Source organism: Gossypium arboreum, chromosome 5 (genome assembly GCF_025698485.1).
Source record: "Gossypium arboreum isolate Shixiya-1 chromosome 5, ASM2569848v2, whole genome shotgun sequence".
Lineage (NCBI taxonomy): Eukaryota > Viridiplantae > Streptophyta > Magnoliopsida > Malvales > Malvaceae > Gossypium > Gossypium arboreum.
This window is the reverse complement of record NC_069074.1, coordinates 68,772,117-68,791,440: the sequence shown is the minus strand read 5'-3', so window position 1 is coordinate 68,791,440 and position 19,324 is coordinate 68,772,117. Positions and strand designations below refer to the sequence as shown.

General features: G+C 32.5%; 1 protein-coding gene across 1 annotated transcript; it reads right to left on the bottom strand.

Moving 5' to 3' along the window:
• Positions 1-3,915: 3,915 nt before the first annotated feature.
• LOC108450639 (protein CROWDED NUCLEI 2) lies at positions 3,916-17,951 on the bottom strand. The gene is made up of 14 exons (XM_017748356.2): positions 17,625-17,951; positions 17,492-17,536; positions 17,317-17,415; positions 17,112-17,222; positions 16,091-16,265; positions 15,907-15,963; positions 15,150-15,286; positions 14,980-15,039; positions 14,815-14,892; positions 14,056-14,129; positions 13,424-13,500; positions 4,908-4,990; positions 4,736-4,810; positions 3,916-4,175 (listed from the first exon to the last, which is right to left on the bottom strand). Exons 1-14 carry the CDS (start codon positions 17,733-17,735, stop codon positions 4,089-4,091), a joined length of 1,269 nt encoding a protein of 422 aa, XP_017603845.1. The 5' UTR covers positions 17,736-17,951; the 3' UTR covers positions 3,916-4,088.
• Positions 17,952-19,324: the final 1,373 nt, after the last annotated feature.

Below are 19,324 nucleotides of genomic sequence, written 5' to 3'. Positions count from 1 at the left end.
CATTTACATGCAACAACCTGAAGGCTTTAGACTGAAGGTAAGGAAGATCATGTTTGCTTTCTACAAAAATCATTGTACGGCCTAAAGTAGTTTCCTCACCAATGGTATAATAAGTTTGATTATTTCATGTTAAGCATTGGTTTTGTTCAAAGTAAGTATGATAATTGTGTGTACTTGCATTGTCTTGATGATGGATCATTTATATACTTGTTGCTCTATGTTAATATGTTAATTGCGACTAAGGATTCATCTGAAATTGATTGGCAAAAACCATGCTTAACTCTAAGTTTAAGATGAAGGATATTAGTGACTAAGAAAATTTTGGAAATGGAAATTTCTAAAGATAGACAGTCCATATTCTTGTCACAAAAAAGGTACATAGAAAAGATCCTTGAACAGTTTGAAATACAAGACTCGAAACCTGTTAATACCCCCTAGCTACACACTTTAGACTTTCAGCTTCAGATTTTTCCACAAACCGAAGATGAATAAAAGTACATGTCAAAAGTTCCCTACTCTAGTGCAGTCAAAAGTTAGATGTACGCAATGGTTTGCACTCATCCCGATATTTCACATGTTAGTGTTGTAAGTAGATACATGGCTAGACTCGACAAGTTATACTGTCAAGTAGTTAAGTGGATTCTCAGATATTTGAGGGGGACATCAAATACTTCTTTAGAGTTCAGAAGAAGTTCAGAGGATCTAGTTGGCTATGTAGACTAGAACTCCACAAAGAATGAGTTAGGCCCATGACGAGGCTTGGCAAAAAAGACGTAGCAAAATACGAGTCAATGTGGAGATTTGTGGAGTGTGCCTCGAATAAATTGGAGTCGAAACAAGATTGACGTCATGACAAGGCAAAGCACGACGTCCTAACAACACGACAGATGACGTCATGACAAGCTAATAAATGACATCATTACGTGTCAACGTGTTCCCACATAAATCCTATTTATTCTCCAAGTTAAACCATGTTATCTTTTCCTAGTTGAACTCTGATTAATCTAAGATATTTTAGTCATAATATCAGTACAAATTTAGGCTATAAAAGGGACCTTAGTAATCCAAAAAATCGTAAGGAAAAAGAGAAAAGATTAATTTTTTCAGAGAGTTTTAAGAGAGCTTTTTTTTTTTAGGGTTAAGGGTTTTGTTTTAATTTTCTCCATCTTGTACTCTTTGTTGGTTTGCTGAATTAATGAAATTTTATTTGACCATGATTTTATATTCTCTTTATTAGAGGAGTTTTTCCACGAAAATATTTATGTGCCCAATTTTCTTTTCTCTTTTCGTTCTTATTCGATGCTTATATGGATCTGTTTCTTTTACACAAACTCTCTCACACGCACACACGAAAGTCATTTTTTATTTAAATGAACATTTAGTTAAATGAATAAAAATAAATAAATGATATGTACAAAACCATGGTGTTCTGATAAATAGGTAACAACTCAGCAAAAGATGTAAAGTCACGGCACTTGCTAATGTTGGAAGAACCATATAAGAATTCAAATGTCAACAAACGAAAAAGGTTTCTAAAACTGCTATTTGGAATCAACCTGGTTAAGCAATGAACAAGTAAAAATAGCGAAAGAAATTAAGAAATTGAACACAAAAATTTAACGTGGAAAAACCCCTCCAAAGAGGATAAAAAACAACGGGCAAAGATAATTTTACTATAATGGAAAAAGAACGAAGAGTACAGATAAAAGTTAAACCTCGAAAACTCGAAAATAAAAAACCCTCAAAACGTAAACACAAAATTCTCTAAAAGTATTATGAGTTCTAATCTCTAATAGGTGTATTTTCTAAAGTTGTAAAAGAGTCAATTTATAGGCTTAATTCATAGGTCAAATAATAATAAAATAATCTAAACTAATAAGAGTTTGATTGAAACAAATAAAGATAGTTTAACTAGAAGATTATTTCTCAAATTTGACTGAAATAGAAGTCATACTTAACAAATCTCCACCTTAACTCATATTTCCACAACGTCATCTTTGCCAAAGCCCGCCACGAGCCTATTTTGAACTACATAGGGAATTAATTGAGTCGAATCTGTGCTTAGAAAGTAGAAGACTTTTAGCCTTCAACTTGTACACTGCCAAATCAAAACTAATCAGGGTTTGATTTTCATGATCACGATGCCCTGACTTTTCAAAACCTGCATCCAAAAGAGAACCTCTCTTCAACGAAATGGTCATACATTTTTCCCTCTTATGAACAAGTTGTCTTTGCTTCAAACGAGTTGACTTTGACTCCGTAACGGACAAGGGATATCCGATTTCACTGGTCACTGTAAAATCTTCCAGAATATAAAGACTGCCGATCCTTTTACCTTTTAACAAAATGAGAGCCCCACATGATACTGTAATGTCGTTCAACTCGATGTTTATTTTGCATCCTTTTGAGTGTAAAATACTTAAGGAGATGAGATTCTTTCATAAATCAGGTACATACCTGACATCTGAAAGTGTCATAATCATTCCATTGTGCATCCTAATTTTAACAGTACCAATACCAATTACCTTACTGGATGAATCATTTCTCATGCAAACAACTCCACCTTCAACTGAACTGTATGTGGAGAACCATTCTTTATTGAAACACATGTAGAAAGAACATCACGAATCTAGGATCTACTCGGACGTAAGCTTGGGTTTTCGCTCGTTGACACTAACAAAAAATCATCATCGCTTTCGTCAGCCAAATTAACACAGCTACATCCTTCTCGATACTCTTAACAATCCTTTTATTTTGCAATTTATAATAATCTGCTTTGACGTGACCTAACTTCTTATAATAGCGACACCTTTTGTCTCACTTTTTTGATGCTACCAAAACGAAAACTTGTCTATCTACCTTGCTATCAAAGCCAAACTCATTGTCGAGTTTGTCTCTACTCAACAAATAACCCTTCATATCTACGAACGAGAGTTTGTCTCTGTCATAAATCAGTGTCTCCCTGAAAGACTCGTATCAAGGGGGTAAATAACACAATAATAGCATAGTTTGATCTTCATCGTTAATTTGAACCTCATCATTTTTTAAATCATTTAAAAGAGTAATAAATTAACTGATGTGATCTCTAAGAAGCTCACATTCGTTTGCGAAACGTAAATAAACGTTGTTTCAACACTAAACAATTAGCCAGAGACTTAGTCGTATAAAGAGTTTCTAACATTTTCCACAATGCAGATGAAGTCTTCTCCATCAATACCTCCTGCAATACCGTATTCGCGAGGCACAACTGGATTGCAAACAAAGCCTTTTCATCAAGCTCGGCCCATTCTGTTTTATTTAGATTCTCAGGTTTTTTCCCGATAACAATATTTTTCAAGCCGGATTAAGCTAGAATTGTCATTATCCGAACTTGTCGCAAATTGGAATTTGTCTTACCATCAAACTTTTCAATTTTAAACCTTGTTACTGTCATCTCTAAACAGGCTGATCTATAAAAATTAAACTAGCTCTGGTACCACTTGCTGGGAATCAACCCGGTTAAGTAATGAACAAGTAAAAATAGCAAAAGAAATTGAGAAATTAAACACACAAATTTAACGTTAAAAAACCTCTCCAAAAATGATAAAAAATCACGGGTAAAAATAATTTTACTATAATGGCAAAAGAACGAAGAGTACAAAAAATGGAGATAAAAACTAAACCCCAAAAATAAAGAACTCTCAAAACGTAAACACAAAATTCTCTAAATATGTTATGAGTTCTAATATCTAATGGGTGTATTTTCTAAAGTTGTAAAAGAGTCTGTTTATAGGCTAAATTCATAAGTCAAATAATAATAAAATAATCTAAACTAATCAGAATTTGATTGAAACAAATAAACAGAGTTTAACTAGAAGATTATTTCTCAAATTTGACTGAAATAAAAGTCATACTTAACAACTGCACATCCAAATCTCACATAATCTATATATAAGCTTGCATCTGTTTTCGATTAAAAAATGTCCATGACTGCATATAATTCAAGTCGGGTATGAAAATTTGATTCCAACAAAATTTTGAAAGACAAATATAGGTATGTGAATACTGTTCAAAGTGGCTATCTTCTAAAAATGACAAATAATGCTAAACTAGAATTTAACCTGGATATTGGATGTTTCTGCTTGGGTGGTTGAGCACTCTGAATCAAGTTGTTGTACTGATATTCCACACGTATCCTATATGTATAAAAGAAAACAATGCATAAGCATATGGCATTATGGAAATTTTCAACTCATTGAGATTCTAAGGGAAACTGATCATTTTACGTTTAACCCAGATGATTCACGCCTATATTACACGTATTTGAATATAGGTGTTCAATAATGATATATATCTAACACGAGTAGATCAAATAATGCTGTACAAAAATATAATTACAATATACGAAAACAACATTAACGCCACATGATTATATGAACATGTCAAAACTAATATGGCACAAATAATTAACTTATAAAAATTATACAAATATAATATAATTTAGGCACGATATGAATATGCCAATTACCAAGTCTAAACTCTTGTCTATATAGTGTCTTTTAAGTTTTTTTTTTATACAAATTAAATATATGTACTCTTGGAAAAATAAAGAATCGGAGCAATATATGCTCATGCAGTCACTCTTCAAGAAATGGCATTAAGCCATAGTTCAAATAGAACATATAAAATCTATTTCTTTTCCGTTTAAAATGAATAATAAATAAACAACTTTCCCCCACAGAAATTTGTTACATACCATTCTTCCATTTACAGAGATACTCAAAACATTAGCTGGTGGTTGCGGATCAGAACAAACTGGAGAACAGGCAGACTGAACATATCATAGCAAAATGAATCATATTTTCTTGCTATAAAAACAATCAAATATTCTGAGGTTTTAGTTTTGACAATGAGAATGAAGAACTTACCTCTGTAACACAAGAGTTGAAGGTATCGTTTGCTTGCAAATGGTGGCTGGTTGAATTATACCCCTGAGATAGCTGCTGCGAAGCTGAATTAAAGATCCCAGAAAGAAACAAGGTTGGTTCAACAAATAATAAAATCGTGCTTGCTCTCCATGGAAAGAGAAAAAAAGAGTATGGCTTTTTGTCATTAAAATCTATCTTACTTGAATTCAAATGTGAATGTTGGATATCCATGTCTACTACATGAGTATGTTCAATTTTTTAAAGCTTTCCACGCCTTTGGAGATCCTAGGAGAATCATATCCCCAATTTTTTATGTCGTTATAGGATCACTGGGACTAGGAAAAAATAATAAATTCTTGGATCTATTGAGTAGGTAGAACCCTAAAAGGAAAAGTCAAATTAGGAAAATGGTTTAAAACAGAATAAAATGATTCCTTTGCATCAAGGGATGTAGTTTTCTTTTTCATCGTTTCCTTTCTATATAAATTAGAGACCTTGTACAGAATTATTTATTCAGACAGAACTATTTTTTCTTCTCCTAAATTTACATGCCATCAAAGCCAACTTTTTTTTTCAACTTTTGTTAATGGCGGAAATAGCCAACCTTGATGAAGGAAATTTGACATCAATTAGTGAAGAAGACTTAACTACAGACTTCAGTCATACCACCATGATTGGCAGCGCTAGAGAAAGTGGAGAACTATTCATAATTGACGATGGAATCAATTTTAGGTGTCAATCTCTGAATGCTTGTTCTAGTCTTATTTGTAATAATGTTATGCTTTAGCATTACAAATTTAGGACACCCTAGCTTTTTCTATTTAAAACATTTATTTCCCCATTTATCCAATAATAAAAATTCATCTCTTTAGATGTGAATTTTGTAAACTTGTAAATCATCCTTGAACCATGTTTCCTCCTAAATCGTACAAAGCTTAAAAACCATTTTTCTTAATACATAGTGATTTTACCTTCTTTGACTCAGAATCCTTCTTAGGTCTCATCTTCAATGGGAGACATTAAGTGAATATTCCACTCAAGTTCGTGAAAAAGAGATTCTAGATGACTCTTTAGAGGTTGATATACAAAGCAAAGGTTCTAGGAAAAACACTGAGAGGGACTTGGGAGGTCTTTTACCATAATCTAATAAGTTAAATAGGAAAAATCTACCTAAATTTGTAAGGCAAGATCATAACAGTAAGATAAATAAGGCTAGTGATTAGGGAAGCACAAAAAAGCTCATTGTCTACCCAAGGAGGAACCAAGATCAAGGAAAAGAGGTTGAAACAACTCGGCACTTCCAAGAATCCCAACATCGAGACTCTACCATTCCCCAAGGTAATTTTCTGACCCTAGTAGATCTTTTTTAACCTGGTTCTGCTCACCATAAAACTAATGACCTTGATTTTGCATCTTTAAAAAATCTGCCTCCATTACTGTTTGCTTTCACCTCACAATTGTCAGATGTGGAAATACCAAATAGTGTATAGGATGCCCTAAAATTTCTTGAGTGGAAGAAAGCAATACTTGAGGAAATGAAGGCTATGGAGAAAAATAGAATGTGGAAGGTAGTAGAATATTTGAAAGGGAAGAAGATAATTGGCTACAAATGGATGTTTACTGAGAAGTTCAAATTTGATGAATCCTCGAAGAGACACAATATTTAGTTAGTGGCAAAAGGCTGTTGAAATATGTATATATTTTAAATTTATTTAGGTAGATAAATCTTATTTAGGTAGATAAGTTTTATTCATATTCTAGGAATATTTTTATTTTATCTTTTAGTAGTTTATTAGAATAAGGGAACTATTTTCTTTTATATTTTAGTAGTTTATTAGAATAAGTGAACTATTTTCCAAATTAGGATTAGGGCTTTTTTCTCTATTTAAGTTCAATTCTTCAGTTAATAATAAAGAACAGTTTTATTAAAAGCTCTCTTGAAAACTTTTATGGCATCTGAGTTATGTTAAAATCTCTAGTAACATCATGGTTAAAACAGTCTTCACTAGAGATAAGAAAAAACCTTGGTGCGATCACTGCAAAAAATATTGGCACACTCGAGAAATGTGTTAGAAGCTCCATGGGAAACCGACAAATGGAAGGAAAAAGAGTGGCAATGGTCGTGGTTCACAATCAGGGGATAGTAGAGCTTTTCAAACAACTAATGGAAATTATAAGGGTCAAAGTTCTCTAGAAGGGTCTCCATTCACTAAGGAACAATTAGAGCATCTACACAAGTTTTTTCAATCACCATAATTTCGGATGAATTCTTCAATTCCTAACTCATCCAATAATCCTTCTTCCTCTTTTGCCTAATCAGGTACTGATTTTTCTGTTTTTTTCAGTGTCAAGCCTTGTAAAACAAACACATGGATCGTTGATTCTGGAGCTAGTGATCACATGACTAGTAGTCATTTTTTTTTCAACTTACACACCTTGCGCAGGAAACAAAAAGATCAAAGTAGCAAATGGGTCCTTCTCGGCAATAGCCGGGAAAGACACTGTTAAAATTTCATCTTCCTTGGTTTTACATGATGTTTTACATGTGCCAAATCTAGCTTGTAATCTCATATCGGTCAGTAAATTATCTCAGTCCTCAAATTGTCATGTTATATTTGACTCCTCTATGTGTAAGTTTCAGGACATGGTCTCGAGGAGGATTATTGGCAATGCTAAAGAATTTGGTGGAATTTACTTTCTTGAAGACGACCATCTAAGTCAACCAACAACTACTTTATGTTTAAATTTTGTTTCTGATAAGGTTATGATTTGACATTATAGGCTTGGACATCCTAATTTTTACTATTTAAGATATTTGTTACCTAATCTATTTAAAAATAAAAGTCCTTCTTCATATCATTGTGAATTTTGTGAATTGGCTAAACATCATCGGTCATTCTTTCCACCTCAAAAATATAAAGCCTCCAAACCTTTTTCGTTAATTCATAATGATGTTTGGGGACCTTCAAGAGTCTCGACCTTTTCAGGAAAACGTTGGTTTGTCACTTTTATTGATGATCATACTCGACTTTGTTGGGTGTTTTTATTAAAAGATAAGTCTGAAGTTAAAAATGTGTTTCAGTTTTTTTATGCTATGGTGAAAACACAATTTGGTGTGAAAATAGAAGTATTTCGGACTGACAATGGTGGGGAATTTTTTACCGACCAATTAGGTATTTTCTTAACCAAACATGGAATAGTCCACCAAAGTTCTTGTACAAATACACCACAACAAAATGGGATTGCAAAAAGAAAAAACCGACATCTTTTGGAAGTAACTAGAGCCTTGATGTTCACTAGTCAGGTAGCACGTTATCTTTGGGGAGAAGCCTTGTTAATAGCTACATATCTTATTAATAGAATGCCCAGTAAAACTCTAAACTATAGAACTCCTTTTCGTCTCTTTATAGATAATTTTCCTAACTTTAAATTGATCACAGATTTATCCCTTCGAATTTTTGGGTGTAGTGTTTTTGTTCATCTTCACAACCAAGGTAAACCAGATCCTAGAGCAAAAAAATGTGCCTTTGTTGGTTATGCTTCTAATAAAAAGGGTTACAAATGTTATGATCCAATTAATAGGAAGATTATTGTTACCATGGATGTCACATTTGTTGAAACACAATCTTATTTTGATTCTAATCTTCAGGGAGGGAATTATACTAAGGAAGATTTTATAATTGATCAAGAAAAGATTAGGAATATACAATATAGGGATTCTAATAATGGGGAAGGCGAATTTATAGTTAACACAGAAATTAATGATGTTAATGTTAATGAAAAGGAGTATGAAGGTGTAGAGTCTAACTATGAGAATAAAAAACAAACAAAGGAGTTAATTGTTTACTCAAGAAGAAATCAAAATCAAGAAAGTGGAATCCACCAGATTCATCACCAAGAATCCGACCCGCAAGATCCTGTCAAAAGTCCAGGTAAAACTCATAATCTAGTCAATGAATTTTCTGATTTAGATATTCCAATTGCCAAAAGAAAAGGTGTTAGAAATATTGTCAAATATCCCATGTCTAACTTTGTATCCTATAAAGTCTTGTCTTCGACATTCTCAACCTTTGTTTCGTGTCTCGATACTGTACAAATACCCAAAAATGTGAAAGATGTTTTACAGGTTCCTGAGTGGAAGGATGTTTTTTTAGAGGAGATATGCGCTCTTGAAAAAACAAGTACATGGGAAACAATGGAATTACCTGTAGGGAAAAAAACAGTGGGCTGTAAATGGGTGTTCACAACCAAATTCAAACCAGATGGATCTTTAGATAAATACAAAGCCCGGTTGGTGGCTAAAGGGTACACTCAAACATACAGGATAGATTATCTTGAAACGTTTGCTCCAGTGGCCAAATTAAATTCCGTTAGAGTTCTTTTATCAATTGCTGTTAATCTTGATTGGTCTTTACAGCAGTTAGATGTGAAGAATGCTTTCCTAAATGGGAAACTTGAAGAAGAAGTTTACATGGATCCTCCTCTAGGTTTTGAAGAAAAATTTGGAACATGTAAACTCAAGAAATCTTTGTATGGTCTGAAGTAGTCTCCTCGAGCTTGGTTTGAACGATTCACTCAAGTTGTTAAAAAACAAGGTTACTCACAAGGGCAAGCTAATCACACAATGTTCTATCGACATTCACAAAAAGGTAGAATAGCAGTTATTATAGTTTATGTCGATGATATCATTCTTACAGGAGATGATGTGGATGAAATAAGGCGTCTCAAGGAGCATCTAGCATTGGAGTTTGAGATTAAAGACTTGGGTCCTTTGAAATACTTTCTTGGAATGGAAGTTGCTCGATCAAAGAAAGGTCTTGTGGTCTCTCAGAAAAAATATATGATTGATCTTTTAAAAGAGGCTGGGATGAGTGGTTGCTGCCCAGCTGATACACCAATTGATCCAAATGTAAAATTCGGGAATAAAGAAAGTTGATTAGTTGATAAAGGGCAGTACCAAAGATTAGTTGGTAAGTTAATTTACTTATCACATACAAGGCCAGACATAGCTTTTGCAGTGAGCTTAGTGAGTCAATTTATGCACTCCCCAATGGAGGAACATAAAGAAGCAGTGTTTTGAATTCTAAGATACTTGAAGAGTTTACCGGGAAAGGGCTTATTCTTCAAAAAATCCGAACAAAGAGGAATTGAAGCTTATACAGATGCAGATTGGGCAGACTCAATAACAGATAGAAGATCTACATCAGGATACTGTACATTTGTTTGGGGAAACCTTGTGACTTGGCGAAGCAAAAAACAAAGTGTTGTAGCAAGAAGTAGTGCAAAAGCTGAGTTTAGATCAATGGCTCAAGGAATTTGTGAAATGATGTGGTTAAAAAGAATTATGGAAGAGTTGAGGAAACCAATAACTTCACCAATGAAGTTGTACTGTGATAGCAAAGCTGCCATTAGTATTGCTCACAACCCAATCCAACATGACAGGACTAAACATGTTGAGATTGATAGACACTTTATCAAGGAGAAGATTGAAGAAGGCTAAGTGTGCATGCCGTTTGTTCCTTCAAAACAACAGATTGCTGACATACTCACCAAAGGACTCTCTAAGAAAAACTTTGATTTTCTTGTAAGCAAGTTGGGCATGATTGATATATATGCACCAACTTGAGGGAGGGTGTTGAAATATGTATATATTTTAAATTTATATTGGTAGATAAATCTTATTTAGGTAGATAAGTTTTATTCATATTCTAGGAGTATTTTTATTTTATCTTTTAGTAGTTTATTAGAATAAGGGAATTATTTTCTTTTATATTTTAGTAGTTTATTAGAATAAGGGAACTATTTTCCCAATTAGGATTAGGACTCTTTTCTCTATTTAAGTTCAATTCTTCAATTAATAATAAAGAACAGTTTTACTAAAAGCTCTCTTGAAAACTTTCAAAGGCTTCATACAAACATACAAGTTAGCTCAAGACGTTTGTCCTTTGGACAAACTGAACACTATTCGAGTACTTCTAAGCATTACAGCTTACTTGGATTGGCCTCTCCAGCATTTGGATGTAAAGAATGCTTTCCTAAACTACAATCTACTAGAGGAAGTTTATATGGACCTATCACTTGGATTGGCCTCTCCAGCATTTGGATGTAAAGAATGCTTCCTAAACTACAATCTACTAGAGGAAGTTTATATGGACCTATCACTTGGATTGGTCTCTCCAGTAGTTAAGTGTAAAGAATGCTTTCCTAAACAGTGTGGTTCAAGAGATTCATTCATTTCATAAGGAAGCAAGGCTATGTTCAAGAGAAAAAAAAAAAAAAAAACCCAGACCATATAACGTTCATCAAGCATTCAAAGGGAGGAAAGGCAGTAGTTCTGATAGTTTATGTTGATGATTTTATCCTACAATGGATGATCTAGTGAAGATGGAGAGTCTAAAGAAGAATTTGGCCTCAAAATTTGAGATTAAAGATCTCGACTCATTGAAGTACTTTTTAGGGTATGGAGGTAGCTAGATCTAAGCAAGGAATTGTGGTGTCTCAACGCAAGTAAATAACTGCCTACTCAAAGAAACTGGGATGAGTGGTTCTCAACCAACCAAAACATCTATAGATCCAAATAAAAAGTTTGGGGTCAAGGATGGAAAATCGACTGATACAGGGCAATATCAAAGGTTGATTGGAAAGCTTATCTACCTATTTCATACAAGGCCAGATATAGCTTTTGCAGTCAACCTAGTAAGCCAATTCATGCACTCTCCTAAAGAAGATCACTTCGAGGCAATCTATCGAATCTTGAGATCCTTAAAGGCTCACCAGAGAAAGGCTTGTTCATTGAAAAAAATAAATAATAAACCCCGAAGCATAGAAGTCTATAAAAATGTTGATTGAGCTGGCTCTTTTTAGATAGGAATTCTACCTTAGGATACTGTGCTTATGCATGAGGCAACCTAGTGACTTGGAGGAGTAAAAAGCAAAATTGTGGTAACTTAAGATAGTGTCGAAGTAGAGTATCAAGCTATGGCAAATGGAGTGTGTGAGAAAAAATGGCTTAGAAGAATCTTAGAAGAATTAAATCAGCCTATGACAATGCTTATGAGACTTTACAGCAACAACAAAGCCGCAAACAATATTGCTAACAACCCTGTCCAATATGACAAGACCAAACACGTTGAAGTATATAGGCATTTTATAAAAGAGAAGATGAAGGGAGGAGAAATCTGCATGCCATTTGTACCGACCTCAGAACAAATAGCTGATTACTCACCAAGGGTCTATTCAAGCCATAGTTTGAATCTCTAGTAAGGATGCACCAACTGGGGGGGAGTTTAAAGAATAAATTCTATGATCCTTTTGGGTAGGTGGAATCCTTGAAGTTAAGGATAGGTTGTATTAGAAATGTGGTCTAAAACACAAGATAACAGTTCCCTTGTATCAAGAAATATAGTTTCACTTTCTTTTTTTAATTTTTTTCTGGATAAATTAGACACCTTATACAGAGTTATTAATTCAATACAGAGAAATATTTTTTTCCTCTCCTAAACTCAGAGAAATATTTTTTTTCCTCTCCTAAACTTACACATACCTTGAGCACGAGTAAAAAAAAAGTCAAAGCAAGAAAAAGGAACATGGAGCAATTAATTATCATTTAACTTTCAAATGAACAACCAAGTGGTGGAGCCGTGGAGGTATGAGATTACAATTTTTTCACTTTCATAGATGGTGCAACAATGACAACGGATTTTGCTGCTAATGAGAACAGAGGAAAAAAAAGGATTCTATACCTTACAATTTTTGCTACTAATTGAGGGTGCCAATTTAATTTTATTTATAATATAATTAGATAGCAATCTATATTATGGAAAGTTTTCCAAAATTTTTGGAGGGCTTCCAATGGTGTGCATCTAAAATGAATATGTATTTCATATGGGTATCAGATAAGGTGATAATATGTGAGTGTTTGAATTTTGGTAAAATGCTGTAAATAAGAGTTTTAATTGTTGTGGGCTGTAAATTAGATAATTTTTCTTTTAATATTTAATTTTTAAATACTTAGTTTTAATAAGATTTCTTCAAGTTTTCTTTTAGTTACTGATGAGATTACTTAGTTTTGAAAAGGTTGAAAGTCTGCATATACAGGAGATTGTAAAAGCTGTTTTTTAAAAATTGAACGAAGCATTTCAGCAGATAAAATTTCTAAAATTTATTTCTTCATGTATTTAGAGTGTCTTCAAAGGGCCATGTCCTCATGGCCAAATCCTAACATGCATTAGACATGATGGTCGGACAAAGGTGCTTAAAAAGAACTGAAGAGTGCCCCTGAGGCCCTGACTTCACTCCGCTAATTTTTTTTCCATTAATAAGTTGACTTTCACATTTAATTAATTGATGGGTTCTACACATTTGAATGGTGATTATCATTATTAAGGGATAAAAAAGTAATAGAGTGGATCCTAACTCCTAAAGAGTGGGAGCAACATAAAATGAAATATTTAACAATATAATAAGTTGGCTCATTAAGGATCCCTTCATATATAAGTGAAAACAAACCTCAATACCTCTATTCTCTGCAGGATCCATTCTGCAAGTCTTATTTGGAGATTGTTCAGCACTGTGTTTAGTTGTATCTTGAATCCTAGCGGGCCAATTAGAATACAAATAACAAAGAAAAAGATAACAAAGAAAACGAAAACTAATTGCTAATATCTTTTTTCTTCACTTCAATAAAGATGGCATTATTGTTTTTACAATCTATTTTGAATCCAAACAATTTAAACTCAAAGATTTTACTTGGTAAGGAGCATGGAATAATGAAAGGTTAGAAATTAGAAGGGAAGAAAAATGAAAAGAAAGAAAATAATTTTCTTTCCATAGCATGCTTAGTAGAAAATATGTAAAATTGGAAGGAAAAAATTATTTTTCTTCCCACCCATTGCTTTGTATAATTGAAACTATCAAAAGTCATATCACATTTAACGTGCATGCCAAATTTCATTGAACAGCTTGATCACTGATCAGAATGACCATACAAGCCAGTTGATTCATATGAGAGACAAATGTACATATAAATGATGAACCAATTCTATGCCGTAACAATTTTATCTTCTATAATCACATTATAATATATTCAAATTTGGAGAATTATACTTAATATCAGTAAAGATATTCGCTATATGTAATTTCATTTTACCGATTATCTTCCTCTGATGTATTCATTTGGCACTCTTCTTGACTTTCCAGCTTCAAAGAGACGGCACTTCTATCCTGCCATAAATCAATAGCATTTCAGACAACAAAAGGCAAATGAGTGATAGATCCAGCTTTTTTAATTTTTAATTTTTAATTTTTTTTCGTTTCTCTTTTTTCCTTTTTTTAAAGCAGAAAGCAGAAGTATTCCACGCCCCTGTTATTCGGACTAAAGTATGAGCGTTGGATACAAGTAAGCTCTATATTTCAAAATTTTTCATGTATTTGCAATGTTTTTAAAGGTTATATCTATGCCTAGACATTCACTACTTCAAGACAAGCGAAGAGTTGGAGCATCATAGCTTTACACAAAGAGCTAGAAGGAAAAAGGTGCCAGATGAGCAAAGAGGATAAATTGGTCTAGCTGCAGATTGTTGTCCAATTTATTAGTTGACTTGAAGAATGCCAAAACCGTGTCTTAAATATTTTAAGTTTAAAAAGGCCAGTTTGATGTTATCTACCAAGAGAAGATTATGATTACCCATCAATACATATAATGCTCTTTCCAATGGCTCAAGGTTATTAGTTATAACACAGAAGGAAAATGTCATCAATCAAATCTGATGGATTTAATCACTAAAGTATTTCTTTAAATGACTAACTATGAAGCTAAAAAGCTTCTTAAACGGTTTCTTAAGGTTAAAGTCTGTTCCTTGTTTGAATTTTGAGAAAGATATGTAAAAGCCAAATTAAGTCTTCGTACCTCTTCATTCATATGTGCAACAGCATTCTGGATCTTCTGTAATATATTTGCCAAACTTCTCACCTCAAAATGCAATGCCTGGTTACAAAAACATTTGGAGAAGATTAGAACAAAAATACAGGGAAAAAGATGACAATTGAACAACCAACAGTTTGAAATGGGTACCTCTTTCTCAGATATTAGATTCTGTATGACAGTATCCTTTGCTGATATGGTTTTCTGAAGGTGTTGTTGACTAAGGAAGCACAATGATGAGAAATTTATTTTGTTGAACTTGCAATTAGTTCTTCTGAAAAAAATAATGTTGCGTTTGTAATCAAAACTTGGGTGGATATCTCTTCAATTTGAGCTCGGCTGCAATCACTGATTTTTGCCGCTTCTAATTGTGCTTTTAGCTCTGAAATTATTTTATTCTTTCTTTGAAACTCATACCCATCATTTTTCAGCCTATTTTCCAGGTCATTGATCCTCTCTGCAAAACCAAAACTAAATCAGATCTAGTGGACAATTAAGAAGTTAATGACTTTTGTTCGTAACATATTTGGCTTTTGTGCTGTATCAGAAATAATGGACTGTGAAAAGATATCATTTAAGAGATAGATGTCTAAGGAATTTGTATAAGATGCAACCTTTTCCCCATTTCCTTGGGAGTGGTCAGCGAAGATCTTATTGGTCAATTAATGACCTATATAGGTGCCTAATAGAAGAAAGACAGGGAATAACACATTTATCCACTTCGGTTGAACTCAGGTGTGAGTGTCAGAGTCCAAGAATGCACATTGTTTTTCTTAGGTTCTCCCTACATACACTCCAAGACCCATGAAAGCTTAGAAGTTATGTTACCCGGACTTGGATAATGAGTGTTAGATACAAATGTGTGGGACACGGGTATTTAGAGGATTCTTGAAGAATAATATCCTCTATACCTATGTCCAAAAATGTACCAGACTTGGGTACTTTAAGAAAAATAAAGGTTTTGAGCAACATAGAAGTGTTTTATGCGCACTCAACACAATACAGTAAAAAACATAAAAAGCCAAAGCAACATAGATTTTCGTAGTTTAAAACAGGTAAATAAGAACTTGAAGTTACCAACAAATGCTTTTTCAAATGCAGAGACTTGATCCATTTCCCTCCTTAATCCAGCAACTGAAAACACCAAACACAATTAGAGAATACAGATACTGCAACATCACATAATCACTTCACTTGAGCTTTTCACATGTAGAGGATGACGGAAGACAAGAAAATGGAAATAGATTAAACAGTTACATGCCTACTTCCTCTTTTTCACTCACAATTCTTTCCACAGTATCCACAACCTGCTTGACAGAGAATGCCTCCTTTTCTATTGAATCAAATAGTGATAAATGAGAGTTCAATTTCTCAGATAGGACAGCTATTTTTCTATCTCTAGCTTCAATTGACTGTTTCATTTCATGAGTAGATTCCTGCACAAAACATCAGGCCAACAAATGATATATAAGTTGAATATACTCACTTGAATTGATCAAGTCTTCAAAAGACGATTACCATATGAGCAAAACAGTAGCTTAAACATTAAGCAGAAACACACAATGAACTGAATTTTGAAGTGATTTATAGAAGAAATAATTAAGTCATTACAGAGTATCAAGTCATCGACTTCTTTAATTTTCTTTGTCATCAATTTGCTCAATGATGAAGCCAGGGGGGCGGAGAGGGGATCCTTGCACCTAGCTTTTTCAAATCTAGAGATTACCCTAAAAAGTTCCTGCATCTTTTTTATTATTTGGCAATGTTGAACAGTACTCTAATGCGGAAAAGAATTTTAAAACATGACATGAAACATGAAAAATAAAATAAAATCATTATCCGAATACATCAACATGTCAAAATTTACATCCAACAAATTATTAGCATGCCAAAATCTATAGCACGGTGAATACAACAAGAATGCACGAATGGTCAAGTCTTGGCCCCCTTAATTTTCTAAAAGTCACTAATTCTGCTTTTAACTTTTTCTCTCTATTCAATCAATCTTTAACTATTCTTCAAACAATTTTTTTCAATACTTAATAGATTATTTTTACTTTTCACCAGATCTCTTTAAATATTATCACTTGGGTTTTATAATATATGCATAACCTTTCACGTAAAACGTTGGCTTTTACATCGTATGATAATTTCTTGTTTGTGCATATCATTAAAGTCAAACACCAATAAAAAATATATTTTTTAATTATATTATAGTAGCACTGATGAGACAGACTAAATTTGCCATCACAAAAAAGAAAAACGAATTAACAAACACGCACCTGATATGCATTTATAAAGCTATCCCTGGACTGAAGTAGGCTCTGGATGATTCCTTGTAACGCCTTTTGTTTGTTTTCAAGCAAAGCGTTGTCGTTTTGAAGGTAACTCACCTGCAACAAAAGCAATTATATTATCTATCAACTTCTAATTAACAAGCATTTTCACGAGCATGTAGAAGAAGGCAGGAAACCGAAATTCATAAACCTTTCTTTCAAGCTTTTGCTGTGATTCGTTGCACGAAGCTACTTCGGCTTGCAATTCTTGTAACTTTCTACTGTATTCCTCCTCGGTTTGCTTTTGTTTCTGCATCCAAACACCATGAACCCAAACTTTTTTTTTTTCCAAGATGAAAAGAAATCGTAAAATGAATGGTATTAACCTGGATTAAGAGATGAATTTGTTCGGTTGCGGAACGATTTCTCTCCTATTAAACAATGTTAAGCAACTAAGTGAGATGGCGAGTCACAGAGACAGAGAGAGAGAGAGAGAGAACTGCGAAAAGAAATGATTACTCTGAGATCGCGAGATTCCGTGACGAGAGCTCGAAGCTGGAGACTGAATTTGGACAACCTCAGCAATTCCATTTCCATTTCTAATTCTTGATTTAACTGCCCTTTATTCATCAAGCATGAAGAACAATTGCTGTTTTACTTTTTGCCTAAAACTTCCCGCCATCAGAACAATGAACATAACTTTCTGCTAGTAGGTATGATAAACGGTTAAAATATAGGTAAGCTAGCTAGGTGGTGAGCCAAACTTTTAGATGATTTTATTTTCCTCATTTAAAATGAAGTTTTTACAATTTTTTCCATCCGATCTCGTTTTAGTTATCTAACTTTTGAATTGTGGTTAATTTCTACACAATTTCATTTTAATTACTCAACTTTTAATTTTCTTTTATTTTTATTTTGATCATTCGACAAATATATTTTTATTATTAATCAAGATAAAAACATTAAAAATAAAATTAAAAACGATAGAAAATAAAATAATGTTTTAAAATTATTAAATTGTACTTATTTATCTCTTACGAATTTTTACTTTTTTTGTCAATATTAAAATTTTAAAACATCAAAATTAATTAAATAAGTTGTTGAAATTTTTTATTCATTAATAATGTGAACTTATTTGTTAATATAACATTGAAATCAAATAAACCATATTTAATAGTTGTACATGAAACCTAAATTTCTTCTAATTATATAATATTGAGTCTTTCATGCTAAACTAAAAGTAAAAAAACTCCTTACAATTAATTAAATTGATTAATTTTATCTTCCATGTTAAACAAAACCCAAAAGTTTTTCATTACTTCTTTACTCAAATGAATAACAAGCAATTAATTTAATTAATCAAAAGAAATTTAAGTTTCATAGACAATTATTAAATATGATTTGAGTTAATTTCATTAAGAATAACATGAAAGCATAAAATAAATTTTAAAATTTTGTAAGAGATTAATTTAATTAATTACAATATTAGGGTAACAAATCGTTAACATTATCAATGGATAACAATTTTTCAACAATTTATTTATTTGATTTTTATGGTTTGACATTTAAAATTTAAATATTAAAAAAAAGGAAATTTAGAATTTTCAAAAGTGTGATAAATAAATACAAATTGACAAATTTTAATGCATTATTTTAGTTTCTATCATTTTTCACTTTAATCCTTAATTTTTTACCCCAATCAATACTTTAGAAAATAATATTTTTTGGGTGACTATAATGAAAGTGTGAACATGATATGACGTGTATAGTTAACCATTGTTAAAGATTTAATGGGTCAGTGACTAAAATAAAAGCACCCTAAAAGTTGAGTTACAAAATTGCAAGGATTTTATTTTAGGTGACCAAGATGAAAGCACCCTAAAAGTTGGGTGACCAATTAGGTATATTATCCTAAATTATATCATGTACTTTTCGAAAATTTGAAATTTAATCTCTATATTTTTATTTTAAAAATTTAGGTCTTATACTTTTTAAATTTTAAAGTTTAAGTCCAACTGTTAACACTGTTAATTTTTTTTATTAAATTTGTGTGTGTGACATTTTAAAATAAAAAAAATACTCACATGATAGCTATGTAGTTAAAAAAATGATGTTATAATGAATTTGACTTTAACAAAAACAATTTAGCAAGGTCAATAATTAAATTTGAATTTTGCAATCTGAAAAGTATAAGGATTAAATTTCTAAAATGAAAGTAT

What these genes read in the sequence shown, in the direction of transcription:
- LOC108450639 (XM_017748356.2), bottom strand. Translation starts at nt 17,735, where the DNA reads ATGAATAAAGGGCAGTTAAATCAAGAATTAGAAATGGAAATGGAATTG. An exon ending in CGGAATCTCGCGATCTCAGA is followed by an intron (nt 17,537 to 17,624) that starts GTAATCATTTCT and finishes ATTGTTTAATAG; the next exon opens with GAGAGAAATCGTTCCGCAAC. An exon ending in GAGTGAAAAAGAGGAAGTAG is followed by an intron (nt 15,964 to 16,090) that starts GCATGTAACTGT and finishes TGGTGTTTTCAG; the next exon opens with TTGCTGGATTAAGGAGGGAA.